Source organism: Biomphalaria glabrata, chromosome 4, assembly GCF_947242115.1.
Source record: "Biomphalaria glabrata chromosome 4, xgBioGlab47.1, whole genome shotgun sequence".
Taxonomy (NCBI): domain Eukaryota; kingdom Metazoa; phylum Mollusca; class Gastropoda; family Planorbidae; genus Biomphalaria; species Biomphalaria glabrata.
Window position 1 is genome coordinate 34513377 of NC_074714.1, and position 17699 is coordinate 34531075.

The window sequence follows — 17699 nt, forward strand, 5'->3', positions numbered from 1 at the left end:
TGTAACCCAACCTTGAACAGCATTCTTCTTTTCTATTTCTTCTTCTTTACACTTTCAGCAGCTGTTTCCATCCTCCCTCCCCCCCCCCCCCCCGCTGTGTTCCTCTACTTACGACTTTCTTAAAAAAAAAAAAAAAAACCATTCATCAACATTTATAAAAGCAAATAAAAAGCTTGAACTGGAAGAATTGAATATTGAACCATGGACATTTACTGGTGACCTAAATTTTGAGGCGTTGCAGAGAGGCTTCCAGCAGCACATTCAATGGCGTGGTATTCAAAGATAGGGTACACACACACACACAAACTACTTACACACCCATATAAAACTAGGGACTGTTAGAACTAAATGAAATTTTTTTTCTTTTCTTCACTTTTTGAAATCTCTATTGGAGTTTGAATCTAAGGCGAATAGCTAAAAATATCTTGCTGTTTTGAGTTGTTGTTTTTTCTACTGTTAAGAATACTGGGGATTTCCACATTAAAGTTAATCACTCTAATGTCCCCTTTGTCTACTCTTTGATTTTTAAGATCAATTTTAAGAGTAATAAAGAAAAGAGAAAGAGCTGTGAAGAAATGTGGTGGCAATATAATGAGACCATCATAAAAAAAAACAACGTCTAAGCCACTCTAAGACAATGAAAAGAGGAAAAGATTGGGAAATATTTTGAAATAAAAAGAGAACCCCCCCCAACCCCAAAACCAAAGTCAAGGTCATATTGAATGATCACTGTTGGAAACAAAATAATACACAGTTGTTGGTGCTATCAGCGATAGAAAAATGAATTCAAAGCTTATCCTAGGAAAAGAACCGCTAATTACTGCAATTTATCTGAACATTACAGGGTTTAGCTCGCTTTCTGCTATGTAAACAAAATTAATAAATGAGTACTAAATGATTAACTAGTTAATTAATTTTTTAATTGATTCGTGTATTGTCATCAACTATGAATAATATTGCAAAATTTCAACTTGATCTGAGGATGTGATGTGTGAGCGTGTCAAAAATTAATTAATACGGAGATTAAATCCATATATACATTAACAACGCTCTATAAGTAGTATTTATTCTCCTTATTTCGAAATCAGACTAAATATTTGATAACCAACATTAATTAACGAATTTTTTTTTTATTGATGTCTGGTCAGGTTCAATGAGTAATCGTGCAAAGTTTCAACTTGATCTGAGAATGGCAAAATGGGTGAAAAAAATATGTTCTAACTTTTTACCAGACATACAGACAAAGTTGATTCTACAGCAGGGGTGGGCAAAGTACGGCCCGGGGGCCACATGCGGCCCGCCGGAGTGTTTTATGCGGCCCGCCGACACCTACAGAAGTCAGGTGTGCCCACAGTATATACTTATAAAAATACAAATATATTAAAAATAATATAATTATAAATTATTGAAACTGTCATTTTAAAAAGTTTCAATCAAACGAAGACTATGCTTATTGGCTATACACCAATACACTCATTTTAAGACACAATCTCTGATCAGTATTTATTCAATGCTATGAAGAACTGTGTTGAATGTTGGGTATGCTTGGAACAAGATGGAAAGGGTGACAACTAGTGGAGCTTGATCTTTGACTGAGTAAAATGGTGGGGTTTTTAAAATATCCCAACCATAAACTTTAAACAGGAAAGTTTGCACAAAGTTGCATAAAATATCATCTTCACAGATATACCCACCTGCATAATCAAACGTATTAGAGTTAGGGGTATTAACCTCAGGTAGTTACGATTATGAATAAATTAATCCAATATTTCCTCTTATCCTAGCATGGGCAAGGTAAACGAGAACAATATAAAATCTCAAGGAAGAAATTGTTGTGTTACTTGAAGGACATTGACTGTGACCTTGTTACCAATAATTCTAATGAACAGTGGAAGACAGATTTCATGTTTCATAATTGCCGTAGCAATGAGCCTTTTACATATGAAATGTAAATGGATGTTAAATCTTTTCAAATAAGGCCTTCCCATTTCTACAATCAAGCAAAAGAAAACAGATTTTGTCATTTTCCTTTGCTGAAAGGTGAAACTATTTCTAGTGAAATGATTAAAAGTACAACACTTATTTAGATTCCTTAATTTTGAAATTTATAAAAGCAAATTTTAAGACGTCAAGAACCGGTTTTCAATACCATTAGCTCATCATTTAGCGCAGAAGCTGATTTAGCTCCAGAGGACATAACTCCGAGCAAAGAGAGTCTCCAGTCAGTACCTCCACATGAGTCTTATGAGTTCCAGAATCTGTATGTCAACACTTAAAAAAATGTGCTGCTGTTCACACTATTTGTGTACACATACATCTGTTGTTCTTCTTTGTTCTCATTTTACATGTTGGAGGGTTCAGATCAGTAATCTAAGATGAACCGCGCAATGTTCTCCAGATCAGGCAGTTCTCCGAATAGTTTTGGTTCTATAGGAGGGTTTTGGGGCCAAGGCCCTGTTCGGGTCTCTGATTTAGTATGCACCATTGAAGGACAAGGTCAGCTCCAAAAGGGCAAGTTTCGCTCGTCCCGACATTTAACTTCCGGAACATATATTGTCTCATCCAGTGAACAAGCATTTTATTTTGGGTGGGGGGAAACTAAACAGGTATAATTACTGGTCGATTTTGACTGACTGTAATTTGACAGCAGTCACAAGGGTAACAACTAGTAAGCTAGTTTCACAGTTTCGGAACATTATGCACGAGTGTAAAAAGTAAAATACTGCACAATAAGTACAACTGTATATTAGTGGGGTTATTGTAATATAAAAAGACAACAGCAATTTAAAAAAAATTATTTCAAATACTGCTAACTCTTTTTGTAATTCCTTAACGTGGAGTGTGGAAAAAAAGAAACGTGAATATAATACAGTGTAATTATGAATTAAAAGTTAGCTAGAGTATCTTTCTAAGTTGTATATACATATGCTGCCCGCCATTCCCAAATTTAAAGAAATGCGGCCCTCGATACAAAAAGGTTGCCCACCCCTGTTCTACAGTGTACAGTAGACACACCAAAAAGCTTTCTATTTATAATTTTCTTTCATATGTACAAATCTCGTATAGAATGTAGGAAGTGATGTAAGCTATGTATTTTCAAGGTTGTACAGTAGCTCTGCACGTATATATCACTGAACGACTTCCACGTGATCTGTCTAAGAAAATTACTGAATGTCAAATGGCAAGAAAATACCAGATTTTAAAGTGCTTCAAAAGCGGGCCTGCAAAGCATCCACACAATCCTGATGCAGTCCCATCTGCGATGGGCAGGACACGTCTGCAGAATGGAAGACCGCCGCATTCCTAAATGACTCCTGTATGGCCAACTAAGCGAAGGAAAGCGTTCACAAGGGGGACAAAGAAAACGCTTCAAGGACACCCTCAAAACTTCTCTGAAGGCGTTCAGCATAGACCCAGCCACCTGGGAGACAGAGGCACATGACAGAGCATCATGACGTCGCGCTGTGAAAACTGGCACACAAATTGCTGAGAAAAAGAGAACAGCGCTAGCAGAAGAAAAACGCCACAGAAGAAAAGCAAGGCCAATGATACTAGCTCCAGCTGGAATAACCTGCCCAGTGTGCAGCCGAACATTTCGGGCTCGCATAGGTCTCACGATTTACATGAGGAGGCACAAACCCCAGTGCAAATCCCTTAGCCCACTGGATGACAAAAGTGGTCATCATCGAACCAAGATGGACGAACTAAATCACTTTAACCAAAGCTCTGAATTCAAACTTCTGCTGCCTGCAGTTTTTTTCCAAGCAAGTGAAAAGCTTTGGGGCTCAACAAGGACGAAAAAGCAGAAGCCGCTGATCATTAGACAGCTAGCAGCACACTGTGATACACCGTGGAAAAGCCTTCGAAGCTGCTGATCCCAAATGGCCTGAAGAAAACAGCTGTGAGAGAGACATCGTTCCGACCATAGCTCGTTCACCGTCATTAATCCCATTTCTATGAGATGATCTCCAGCTGACTTGCCACTGATGGAGGTCATATCAATCACCGTCATTAATCCCATTTCTATGAGATGATCTCCAGCTGACTTGCCACTGATGGAGGTCATATCAATCACCGTCATTAATCCCATTTCTATGAGATGATCTTCAGCTGACTTGCCACTGATTGAGGTCATATCAATCATCGTCATTAAATACATTTCTATGAGATGATCTCCAGCTGACTTGCCACTGATTGAGGTCATATCAATCATCGTCATTAATCCCATTTCTATGAGATGATCTCCAGCTGACTTGCCACTGATGGAGGTCATATCAATCACCGTCATTAATCATATGTCTATGAGATGATCTCCAGCTGACTTGCCACTGATGGAGGTCATATCAATCACCGTCATTAATCCCATTTCTATGTGATGATCTCCAGCTGACTTGCCACTGATGGAGGTCATATCAATCACCGTCATTAATCCCATTTCTATGAGATGATCTCCAGCTGACTTGCCACTGATGGAGGTCATATCAATCACCGTCATTAATCCCATTTCTATGAGATGATCTCCAGCTGACTTGCCACTGATTGAGGTCATATCAATCACCGTCATTAATCCCATTTCTATGAGATGATCTCCAGCTGACTTGCCACTGATTGAGGTCATATCAATCATCGTCATTAATCACATTTCTATGAGATGATCTCCAGCTGACTTGCCACTGATTGAGGTCATATCAATCATCGTCATTAATCCCATTTCTATGAGATGATCTCCAGCTGACTTGCCACTGATGGAGGTCATATCAATCACCGTCATTAATCATATGTCTATGAGATGATCTCCAGCTGACTTGCCACTGATGGAGGTCATATCAATCACCGTCATTAATCCCATTTCTATGAGATGATCTCCAGCTGACTTACCACTGATGGAGGTCATATCAATCACCGTCATTAATCCCATTTCTATGAGATGATCTCCAGCTGACTTGCCACTGATGGAGATCATATCAATCACCGTCATTAATCCCATTTCTATGAGATGATCTCCAGCTGACTTGCCACTGATGGAGGTCATATCAATCACCGTCATTAATCATATGTCTATGAGATGATCTCCAGCTGACTTGCCACTGATTGAGGTCATATCAATCATCGTCATTAATCCCATTTCTATGAGATGATCTCCAGCTGACTTACCACTGATGGAGGTCATATCAATCACCGTCATTAATCCCATTTCTATGAGATGATCTCCAGCTGACTTGCCACTGATGGAGGTCATATCAATCACCGTCATTAATCACATTTCTATGAGATGATCTCCAGCTGACTTGCCACTGATGGAGGTCATATAGATCACCGTCATTAAATACATTTCTATGAGATGATCTTCAGCTGACTTGCCACTGATGGAGGTCATATCAATCACCGTCATTAATCCCATTTCTATGAGATGATCTCCAGATGACTTGCCACTGATGGAGGTCATATCAATCACCGTCATTAATCATATGTCTATGAGATGATCTCCAGCTGACTTGCCACTGATGGAGGTCATATCAATCACCGTCATTAATCCCATTTCTATGAGATGATCTTAAGCTGACTTGCCACTGATGGAGGTCATATCAATTACCGTCATTAATCCCATTTCTATGAGATGATCTCCAGCTGACTTGCCACTGATGGAGGTCATATCAATCACCGTCATTAATCATATGTCTATGAGATGATCTCCAGCTGACTTGCCACTGATGGAGGTCATATAGATCACCGTCATTAAATACATTTCTATGAGATGATCTTCAGCTGACTTGCCACTGATGGAGGTCATATCAATCACCGTCATTAATCCCATTTCTATGAGATGATCTCCAGATGACTTGCCACTGATGGAGGTCATATCAATCACCGTCATTAATCATATGTCTATGAGATGATCTCCAGCTGACTTGCCACTGATGGAGGTCATATCAATCACCGTCATTAATCCCATTTCTATGAGATGATCTTAAGCTGACTTGCCACTGATGGAGGTCATATCAATTACCGTCATTAATCCCATTTCTATGAGATGATCTCCAGCTGACTTGCCACTGATGGAGGTCATATCAATCACCGTCATTAATCATATGTCTATGAGATGATCTCCAGCTGACTTGCCACTGATGGAGGTCATATCAATCACCGTCATTAATCCCATTTCTATGAGATGATCTCCAGCTGACTTGCCACTGATGGAGGTCATATCAATCACCGTCATTAATCCCATTTCTATGAGATGATCTCCAGCTGACTTACCACTGATGGAGGTCATATCAATCACCGTCATTAATCACATTTCTATGAGATGATCTCCAGCTGACTTGCCACTGATGGAGGTCATATCAATCACCGTCATTAATCCCATTTCTATGAGATGATCTCCAGCTGACTTGCCACTGATGGAGGTCATATCAATCACCGTCATTAATCATATGTCTATGAGATGATCTCCAGCTGACTTGCCACTGATGGAGGTCATATCAATCACCGTCATTAATCATATGTCTATGAGATGATCTCCAGCTGACTTGCCACTGATGGAGGTCATATCAATCACCGTCATTAATCACATTTGTATGAGATGATCTCCAGCTGACTTGCCACTGATGGAGGTCATATCAATCACCGTCATTAATCATATGTCTATGAGATGATCTCCAGCTGACTTGCCACTGATGGAGGTCATATCAATCACCGTCAAATCAATTTTCTAATAGCTGTTTCGATTGCATAACAATTTATATCATCAAGTTTTCAACAGTGACACTTCAATGAGGGATCCATCCATATTATAAATTTTTTCTTCATCTTTCTATTTTCTTACATTTTCCTTTAGGCTAACTTATATAGCCCAAATAACGCCTCGTTTTCATTTTCTATAATATTGTATTCATTTCCTTAAGTAATGTAAATCGTATCTTTGACATCTATGACTAAACGTAGAAGGGAATATTGTATTTATAATTTATCGCAAAAGTCCATAGTGTAATAAATTTTAAAACTATATAAAATGGATAATATTATTGTAATATTCTTATATTTAAAAAAAATGGACAAAATTACATAAAATCAAAAACATAAAGAAATTAATGATGCATTTTTTTAAAGTAGCTATACTTCATTATCAATAGTGTCACTATGCCTGTCTATTTTTGTTGTTGTCATGATTTGTCTATATTTCTGCAAAGCCAATGTTATAGATGTCATTTCTTGCACAAGGTATCAGATCGAGGATGTCTTTGGGTGTGCATGGTATGGGGGAGAGAGAAAGTAATGTACACTCTCTTACATTACAATCCTTGTGTCAGGCGAAGAACGCTTATCTGTTTCTATGGCCGACAGTAAATAAGGGTGTCATGTGGTCAGCACATTAATTAGTCGACTCTACTTCTCGGTTACAAATCCTAGCGCTTTACTACTCAGCCCTCCCCCTTTTATCTAAAAGAAATGCCGTGACACCTTTAGAAAGCAATGGCATCAACTTTAAAGCTTTGTGCAATACGAAATGTACATAGCTGTCAAACTAAAGTCTTTGGATAATCAAGAAAATACATTACTTACAAGATTGTGTATTGTTTTGTCTCCATTACGCTAATATCGTCTAAATCTGCAGCTTTAGCTCACATAGAAAGACACGTCCTATAGTACTAGAGCATTTATTGTAGGCTGAAGTATGTCAGCTCTTGAATGCAAAGCTACAATCTGTTGGCTGGTTTCATCGACCTGACAAACAAGTCTTTTCAGAAATAGTGTGCATTCCATCATTAGGTAAGAAGAGTTGCACAACTATATAGGGCGCTGTTCTATAATAGGGACTCTTTTGGGTGTGTAAATAGTGATACCTGACATGGTGCTTTCAAAACCTTTCATAAGAAATGATCACCCCCTCACCCCGCTTCTTACAAATATTTACACAAACTTATTTGTTTCCAAGAAAAAAAAAAGTCCATGGTACGCTTTCTTTATTCATTTAACTATAAAAACGTGGATAATTTTTTAAAAAATCAAATAATAATAAGAATAATAATCTCTATTATCCGTTAGGAGAATTGTTTTACAATTTTGCATTACCAAAAAAAAAACATTTTTAGAGCAAACAATTTGAACAAAATATATATGTTCATACTATGACATCCGTCGGGTACTACATGTGAAATTTGAAAGCCGAGTTCAAACTTAGGTCATTACCATGGGCGCCCGCAGGAGGGGGGGGGACAAGGTGGTGTACTTGCACCACTACCCCTTCTGGATTCTGTGTAGCCAAATTCTAGCCATTTTTTCGCACCTTCGAATCAATAGCAATTAGCAACTGAACAATAAGTGCTTCCACTGGTGACTAAAATACAATTGAAAAGATAAGTTCATGCAGTTGTAGAGTTGACTAGGCGTATCAACAATTGGTGGCCGACCATGTACGTACAGCCCTCTAAATTCTAAGTAGACACATTTTAGGCAATTTGGTACATTTTACACCTTTAAAAAAATCAATTTACTTCTAAGTAGCTACTTAACAAGTTCCACTGAAGTACAGTAGTACAGATATGCTATTATTGTAAGAAGAAGCAAATCTGTAATTCATGCCCGACCTTGTGCGTTTTATTCTAGGCTTGCAATTCTTTGCACTTTAAAGAGTGTCCAATATTCTAGGGCACGTTAATGGTGACGATTTGTTTTCATTTGCACATAATTATTGTTATCATTATATTTAGTTAAGGTCTAGAATGGGATAATTTTTCATTTTTGTAGGAGAAATCCTTGCCAGTTATCTTTCGATGTGATAGATGTTATAGTTTCTTTGAGCAATAGTAAAGAGTGTAAATTAAAATAGCAGGTTAAACACATCCACCAATTTTTGATAGAAGAGATACAAGAAAGTTCTTCACATGCCATCGTCCGAGTCACAACGTTGATTTGTAGCATAGGTGGAAGATTGCACTCCCATGAAACAAAATCCTGCGGCGCCGATGGTCGTCCCCCCTTTTTTTAAATTTGTATAAATGATTTTTTATTGTTAGTCTAGTCTCTATTACAAATTGAATTACGTGACTGATTCAAACTAATTGATAGAAGAATGCTTAATATAACTTGTGGTTTTTTAAGTATTTTTTTGATGTTTTTCTTGTTTGATTTTCTTAGAGAAGACATTTCCAACATGCACAGACGACTAGGGTAATTGTGATGAACAAGGAAAATACAATTGTATCATCTCAAAATCTATAATACAAAGTATCTGCAAGAAGAAGAGACAATGAAAAATGAAATCTCTTTCAACAGTTACTAAGTTTATAACTGTGTACAAAATATAACAGCACATTAACTTATCATTCTGTATGACATTGGAATACAATTAAATTACAATTAAAACACTACGTATTAAAGTAACTGTAGAGTATTAAATCTGGCAATTCATTAAGTAGGTTTACCTAATGCTGTATATTGGAAGAAAACAACTAGCCCTTCAACACAAGGACAAAAAGATACAAACGAGACTGTAGGGGTAGCACTATTAAGACAGAAATAGGAGAAAATGATAAATCATGGCACAATCTATGGACAATGACTTTGAATTGTATTTGGTATTGCACATGCCCTAACCTTCTCTTTGGCAAGTCTATTCCCTCCCCAACCCACAATGCCTTTCTTTTTTTAACTTTCTTAAAAAGAAAAAAAATATCAGTATTTCTTCCTAATGACATTTAATTGTATGTGCAACCTCTTATAAGTAACTAACACTGCACACCGGCAAGGGCCTAGTACCAGGCTTTAAGGCTTGATATTGTTTGTTATAGTCGGAATATCACATTGATTTTTGTAATAAACTGTGCCACATTTGAACGATCACCAGAACATCTCTTTTAGCCCGTGAAGTAGTGTCTCTGGTACAATCAAATGAGACGATCCGCTCTGTCTCTGTCTCTTTCTCTCTCTCTCTCTCTCTCTCTATGTCTCTATATGTCTCAAAACCCCCATTTGTTTTTTTAACCTAATCCTAATGTTCTCTGACATAAACTTTTGACTTGAACGACCAACTTCATACCCCCCTCCGACACGCACACACATACATTTGTTGCCGTAAATTCTAGTATTACTTTCATTATCCCCTTTGCCCTCTCGACCAGTACATACAATCTTTGACTTTTCTTTCGTTTCTTAATTAACTTTCGAATTATGGAATATTCTCTATGCTAGTTTTCAAACGGAACCCCCCCCCCCAACCCAACCTCACTTTCACATTTTTCGGCCTATTTCTATTACAATGACAACCAAAAACTTTTTTAGCATCTTCCAATGGATCGACTCCTTAGAACACACTTTTCAGCTTTGTATTCTAGATATGTAATCACCTTTGGTTAGTTTTCCTTTTGTTTTTTAAATTGCATCCATCAATAATAATAGAAGCAATGAATGAATATTAGACACCGCACACATTTCTTAAGACCTTCCTTATCAGACCTAGAGGGAAAAAAATCCTTTTCCTAAAGTCTCAATCGAATGCTCCCTTCCTATTGCCTCCCCACATATCTATTATGGGAAATATGAATTGGTTTTCATTCATTGTATTTGTGTATAAGACCCTTTTGAATGCCTTCCCGCTCGCTTCTGAATTACTTTCATTATAGCATGTAAACTATAGAAGATATGAATTTATAATATAACATCAATTTCTATCCCGAAAAAAAAAGATTTGATAACCCAACATATTCACTGTGACGAATCAGTCCAGTTCTAAATTGTACATGTTTGTCTTGACTAAAATACTGGTGGGTCTGATGCACACAGCAGAATGATTATAGTCTTGGATGACTCTGGACAATAAGAGATTTATGCTGTCTTGAATAAAAAGGGAATAGATGTATCCTTTGATCCTATTAGTCCTTTGACTTTGTCTAAAAGAGAAATAGGTTCAATAGAAATCTAACTATTTTAAAGATTTTTCGCTAATGGCGGCGTTCAAATTGTGAATATGTCAAGAACGTATCTTAGTGAGCACCTAAGAGGTCAAAGTGTGTACACAATTTCATTGGAATACGTTTGCTAGTTCAAAAGATTTTTTGCTATGTAGGTACATAAATAAACCAGTGAGTCAGTGTGGGTTTGTTTTTGTTAGCGGCCCCCGAAAGGGGAAAAGACGCCATTAGTATTGTGTGGTCTGTCCGTCCGTCCCGTTTAGATCTCGTAAACTAGAAAAGATATTAAAAATTCGACATCATGATATTGTAGTCCATTCAAAGTTCTGAAGCAGTGGCTTTTTTATTTTCTAATAGCGAAAATTTTAATTTTTAAAATCAACTTATCAATTATTCAAGCAGTTTTTTCATAAAAATACATCATTTTACAATTATTCACTATTAATAGAAACAAACACTGGAGGCTCTATAGTAATGGAGATGACTATTTACCATATTTTTTTACACATTTATACAAACGGTTTTAGAATTTTGTAAAAACAAAAATTATTTTACAGATGTATTGTTAAGTTTTGTCATACTATTTAATATGCATATAAGAGGAACAGAATTTAAAACAACAATTAATAAGTAGATTTTCATATTATCGCGTGAACTGCGGTGCAAAACTATCATAGTATAACACTTAACTAAAGGAATTTTTTATTCTTGAGACTTTAAATAAGAGATTGACACTTTGCAAATCAATTAGATCAATTAGATAATCATAATATACAATTAGATCACTTAGATAATCATTATATGACATCAGTTAGGCCAGGTTCACATTAAGCGTCACCTTCTCTTTCACCTATCCCTTTGGTCTGCTTGACCGTTGGGGCACCACACAGGATCTGTCAACTTTCTCCATTCTTCTCAATCATTAGCCTTTTATAGAATTTCATTTTGATATTCTTTCTGAATATATTGAAACCTGCCCTTTTACCTGCCTGGGTGGACAAACTTCGGGGACCGATTTTGAGTTTGTGTTTCCACACAAACTGTCTTTGTGACCTTGTTTTTTTTTTTTTATTTATTCTTTTTAACGCTTACACTAGAGATAGTGTTCATGTTTATTCGTCTACTGAATAGTAGTTGGCAGCAGATGGCCTCTGAAAGAGTCTGTTAGAGAGCACTCACAAAGGCCGCGAGACACACATTTGAGACCCAAAGAAGACCTTATTAAAGACGAAATGAAAGATTTCAATATACCCGCGTGGGACAACGGCTTTCTCTGTTTCAGTTGTGGAAAAATATGTAGGTCGCAACTGGGTTTGCGTAGTCATGTTAAATAATGCACTCATCTTTAATCTTCGAACCGAAGACATTGTCATTAAAAGTAATAAACGTCTATGTCTTGATGGCCAGTATGGGGCAGTGTTAATCATAAACCCGCAACATTACTGTATGTCTATGTCTTGATGGCCAGTATGGGCAGTGTTAATCATAAACCCGCAACATTACTGTATGTCTATGTCTTGATGGCCAGTATGGGGCAGTGTTAATCATAAACCCACAACATTACTCTATGTCTATGTCTTGATGGCCAGTATGGGCAGTGTTAATCATAAACCCGCAACATTACTGTATGTCTATGTCTTGATGGCCAGTATGGGGCAGTGTTAATCATAAACCCGCAACATTACTGTATGTCTATGTCTTGATGGCCAGTATGGGCAGTGTTAATCATTATCCCACAACATTACTGTATGTCTATGCCACTATGCCAGTGGGCTTCAAAGTTTTCAATAGTTTAAAAATGTTTTATCTTTCAAACTCATTTTCAAGGTCTAGAAATAAAAAAAAAACTACACACAACGGTTCAGTGAATGTTTGGCTTTTTTTTTAACTAATAGAAATACTACAATCACCTACCATATTGTGCATTTGTTGGCCTCCATCATGCCAATAGCTTCCCTGACTTTCGGTGACAATATCTTGTAGTAAACTAACATTAATTTCAAGAGTCCTGCAGAGTAAATTTCTCAGAAATATTATGTCTATTTTTAGTTTACGCGGCATTATCGGTCGGGGCCTCGTACATAATAAAGCTTCAGGGTGTGAGCGTAAAGAAATCAGAGCTTGGGTTTTTTTTCTGTTTTTGTTTTTTGCGGTGTGGTTGAATGTCTGCATTTCTTTTACATTGTTTGATCATTATTTATCAGTGAAGTTTCAGCTTCTGAATGATTTCATAGTTCTATCAAAACAAAAATCTATTATCTGATTTATTGTGAAATTTTGATTCTTTATGCGTTTTCTTTACTTTGAGTAAAATGAATAGTAGATGAATACAATTTAGTTTTAAAATGTTTATTATGCGTCTTAGGCTTATAATGTTTATTTCGGGTCGAACCACTTTAAAAAAATCACTTCCGTCTATCAGGGACGTCAAATTGTGAAGTTTGACGTAGTGACAAGGTGGATCGAAATTAGTCCATTTTGTCCTGAGTTGAATATTGGCCAAACATCAAGTCACAACTCAATTATTACCAATACTTAAGTAATTAAAATACAATTGAGAAGCGATGTTTCATCTTTAAACCAGACCTACAACAAGATTGACTCAATGTCGTTGAAATAAGATATTGAAATCTTCATACGCTAGCGCGAGTCTGCCCATCTGACTTGAGCTCCAACGATCGAATTTCTCCCGAGCTCCTTAGCTTTGTTCTATCAACGTCTTCTGCGTGATGAAAACAACAACTGCTAGTGAAAAGGGGAGGTTGGGGGGGTCATCAGCCAATTTGAGAGAAACTCTACAGTAACTAAACCGATACGTACTCAACATAATATAACCTTTAAAGACATCTAATAATTAAACAAGATCATTTTCATTCCATACACAAAAGTAAGAACATTTCCCCTTGCGGTCTATAGGTCAGATAATGTAAAGGTCATCTGTTTCTGTTTGCTCACGATTTACAAAGGCGTCATGTGACCAGCACAACGACCAACCGCCTTTACTTTCCCCCCACTTATGTCAGGTACCCATTAGAGCTGGCTGGACTCAGAGGCGCCCTAAAGATGCCGAAATGAAACATCCCAGTCTTCAGCAAGATTCGGACCCGGGAACTTCGGTTCAGAAGCAAAGCACTTTATCACTCCTTCCATACAAAGTGGGATATAAACTCTACCATATTGAGATAATTTATATCATTTAATAATCTAGTACAAAAATATATTCGACATTTTTGTATTCTCTGCCGTATCTGAAATCTTATTAGGCTAGAAACTATGGACAGTATTGAAAGGACACTTATGTTATTGAGACACATTTTTATAATGTTTTATAAAGTATACCGGACAACTCATATTAATATTTTATGTTTTATAAACCACAATACAGATACAGAAAAAGATTTTTTTATTTGTATAGGGCGATCGCTAGATTATGGTCCATATAATAATCTGGAGAAATTCTAAGCAATGATCAAATTTAAAAAACTAATCGAGACTGCTTCCATTAGAGGTGAAAGTTTAAAGTTCTCGTACATCGCTTTACTTTGTACATTGAATTTACATTGGATACAGAATCGTAGGATACATAACGCTGCATACATCACAGTTCAGTGCTTATATAAAGAACATTTAAATACATCCATAATCCTCTAAACATTGTCCTGAACAAAAAAATAGAAAATTGGAATTGGCATTACATCTCTTGGAACTAAGTTTGTTATTTAAAAAAAAACAGATTTCTATCATGCACTGGACTGATTTTCTTAAAAAATTACAATTTTCAGAAATTCCACCAAATGCAGTATTGTCTTGGGGATTCCCCTGGATGGGTAATAAAAAATAAAATTCCTACTTTTAGCTTACACTCTTGTCATTGGCTTAAAATAATGGAAGGAAAAAGTTGTGTAGGTTGATGTGTGGAAATTCCCGAAACTGGCAGCGAAGTGGATAGAGTGTTGTTCTAATAAAGAGGATGATCATTATACTAATTGTGTTTTGAACTGATTGGTCCAATCATATCCAATCCTGTTGTATACAATCCATTTTTTAACATAATGTAGAAATTATTAATTTTTATGTATATTTCTTTTTTTTTTTCTTTTTACATACAAGTCAACTTTACGTTCCACTAGCATTGAACACAAACTAGCCTATTGACTTTTAAAAAAAAAATTGCATCAATTGCATTTCCCCCCCCCCTCCCACATATTTTTTTCTAAGTTATTACTGGACAAATGATTAATGTCTTAAAAAATTACAAGTCAAATAGTGTACTTGACTAAAGAGGTGGTATAAGCTGAATTAGTCCCATTTATAGGTCGCCGTCTGAAGCTTAGTGAACACAAACATGAAATAGAAACAATAGATAACCATATAATCTTCCATGTTCATAAGCTCTTTGCTAGCAGAGTCGTTACCCTGTTGGATTGAGAAGCATGAAAAGGCTTTAGATAGATCATCTTTTTTATATAAATACATTTAAAAAGCGATCACCCACATACCCCGTTCTGTCCAAATGGTCCGGACAAGTGGTAGAATCATAGCGTATTGAGAAAGCTAAAATCATGAAATTGCGCTAAACAAAAACAATTTGTATAAACAGTTGTAATAGATCAAAATTATTATTGTTAGTCTAGATCTATTACAAATGTAACTATATGACTGATCCAAACTAATTGATACACTTAATATAAACTTTGTATTTTTTAAAGTATTTTATTTTTATATTGTAAGATCTCCTAGATTTAATAGTAATTTAGTAATGTAAGTACAACAACCAAAGGAAGAGACATACTTTTCATCAAAGTGGCAGATGATTAGAATGATGATTTAGAATTGGTCCAACGCTTTGGTTAGGCAATGTGAGGAACATCCTACCCTATTACCTACCCTTCCAGTGTTGTACCTAAGTTTGCCGTGTTGTCTCAGTGAAAACAGGCAGGGGACTAGGTCCGACAGACAATGAGTCTCTGATAAGTCTCTAATGAGTCTCTGATGTATAGTTTTATCATAGGTGATAGGAAGTGTCAATAATTTGTTTTGTTTGACATGTTTCGGATGTTCCTTCAAAGTTGAAGATAGTTTACTTCCTAGTCCAAACCTCCCGCAGGACGACGGGGGATAATTGCGGGCAGGGTTTGAACCCTCGACCGTCGACAAATCCGAACGACAGTCCAGCGCGCAAACCGCACGACCAGGCAGCCATCCAATAGTTTCTAGCCTAATAAGATTTCAGATACGGCAGAGAATACAAAAATGTCGAATATATTTTTGTACTAGATTATTAAATGATATAAATTATCTCAATATGGTAGAGTTTATATCCCACTTTGTATGGAAGGAGTGATAAAGTGCTTTGCTTCTGAACCGAAGTTCCCGGGTCCGAATCTTGCTGAAGACTGGGATGTTTCATTTCGGCATCTTTAGGGCGCCTCTGAGTCCACCCAGCTCTAATGGGTACCTGACATAAGTGGGGGGAAAGTAAAGGCGGTTGGTCGTTGTGCTGGTCACATGACGCCTTTGTAAATCGTGAGCAAACAGAAACAGATGACCTTTACATTATCTGACCTATAGACCGCAAGGGGAAAGGGGAAATTTTCTTACTCTTTTGTATGGAATTAAAATGTTCTTGTTTTAAGTTCTGCTTGAAGTGTTAATTGTAGTTCTAATTAAAGTGCATGTATTATGATAAATGCAGTTTTACTTGTAGTCCTTATTGTAATTTTACTACTTCTACTTCTAGTGCTAATTGTAGTTTTAATTAAAGTGATTATAGTTCTACTTGTAGTGCTAATTGTAATTTTACTTAACGTGATTGTATTCTACTATGTAGTGCTAATTCTAGTTATACTTCTGCTGACTTAAATTCTAAAAGTTGGTTCATCAGACATTTCTTCTGAATGCTAATTCTGCTCACCTATCTTTAAAAAGGTAGTTTTACTATCGTCTAAAATGTAGTTGTTTCGTCTATCTTCTGAAAGTTAGTTCTGCTGACCTATCCTCTGAAAGTAAGTTCCGCTGATCTATCTTCTTAAACTTTGCTCATTTCACCTATCTTCTACAAGTTATTTATCGGACCAATATTCTGAAAGTTAGTTTTTAAGCAAATATGCAAAAAGTACTAGGGTAAAGTTTACTGATGCAAATATGCTTTTATTTGTGAGTCGTAGCTTAAAATTTTAAATACAAGTTTTGTTATGACCTTCAGATATTCAGGGAACCAGATTGAGTAATATTTTTTTTAAAATGGCCTACTAAAGAAATACAAACACCTACCAGCTAATGTTTTTTCTCCATCACTCAAATATTCTCTATTACTAAGGCTTCCATGGAAACAGAAACGTTTAAAATGGCCTACTAAAGAAATACAAACACCTACCAGCTAATGTTTTTTCTCCATCACTCAAATATTCTCTATTACTAAGGCTTCCATGCAAACAGAAAAGTTTAAAATCTTGTAGTGCGATATCTTTATTAAACAAAAACACTGTGCCATGGAGGTTTAGTTTAAAATACAAAATCTTATTAGCGAAAAAATATGCAGGAAATAATTCAGTCTATTATTAGGGTTAATAAACATTCACACCTATATTGAACATTATTGGGTGGTAGCTCTACGAAGATAATTTTTCTGGCTTTGAAACTAATAAAATCAGACCAAGAACTTCTTTTTTCCTCAAACTAAAAAAAGTTCATCCCTAGATCTCCCTTACATCCCTAAACAAATACACAAATATATATTTCCCAGAAAAGAAAGATACCAAAGATATTATTTTTGTTACTGGTTGTGTG

At 36.3% G+C, this 17699-nt stretch overlaps 1 protein-coding gene across 7 annotated transcripts in view; it reads right to left on the bottom strand.

The window, feature by feature from the left end:
• LOC106072733 (uncharacterized) overlaps positions 1–15068 on the bottom strand; it is a 42844-nt gene extending 27776 nt beyond the window's left edge. Inside the window, exons 1-2 of one of the 7 annotated variants that reach the window (XM_056027295.1) lie at positions 14452–15068; positions 12825–12918 (exon numbers count right to left, since the gene is read on the bottom strand). In XM_056027295.1, coding sequence (XP_055883270.1) covers positions 12825–12918; positions 14452–14509 — 152 coding nt within the window. In that variant the 5' untranslated portion in view covers positions 14510–15068. Of the gene's footprint in view, positions 1–7563; positions 7753–12824; positions 12919–14441 lie in introns of those variants that run through there. The other 6 variants (XM_056027299.1, XM_056027297.1, XM_056027298.1 and 3 more) reach the window with 6 other exon arrangements.
• Positions 15069–17699: the final 2631 nt, after the last annotated feature.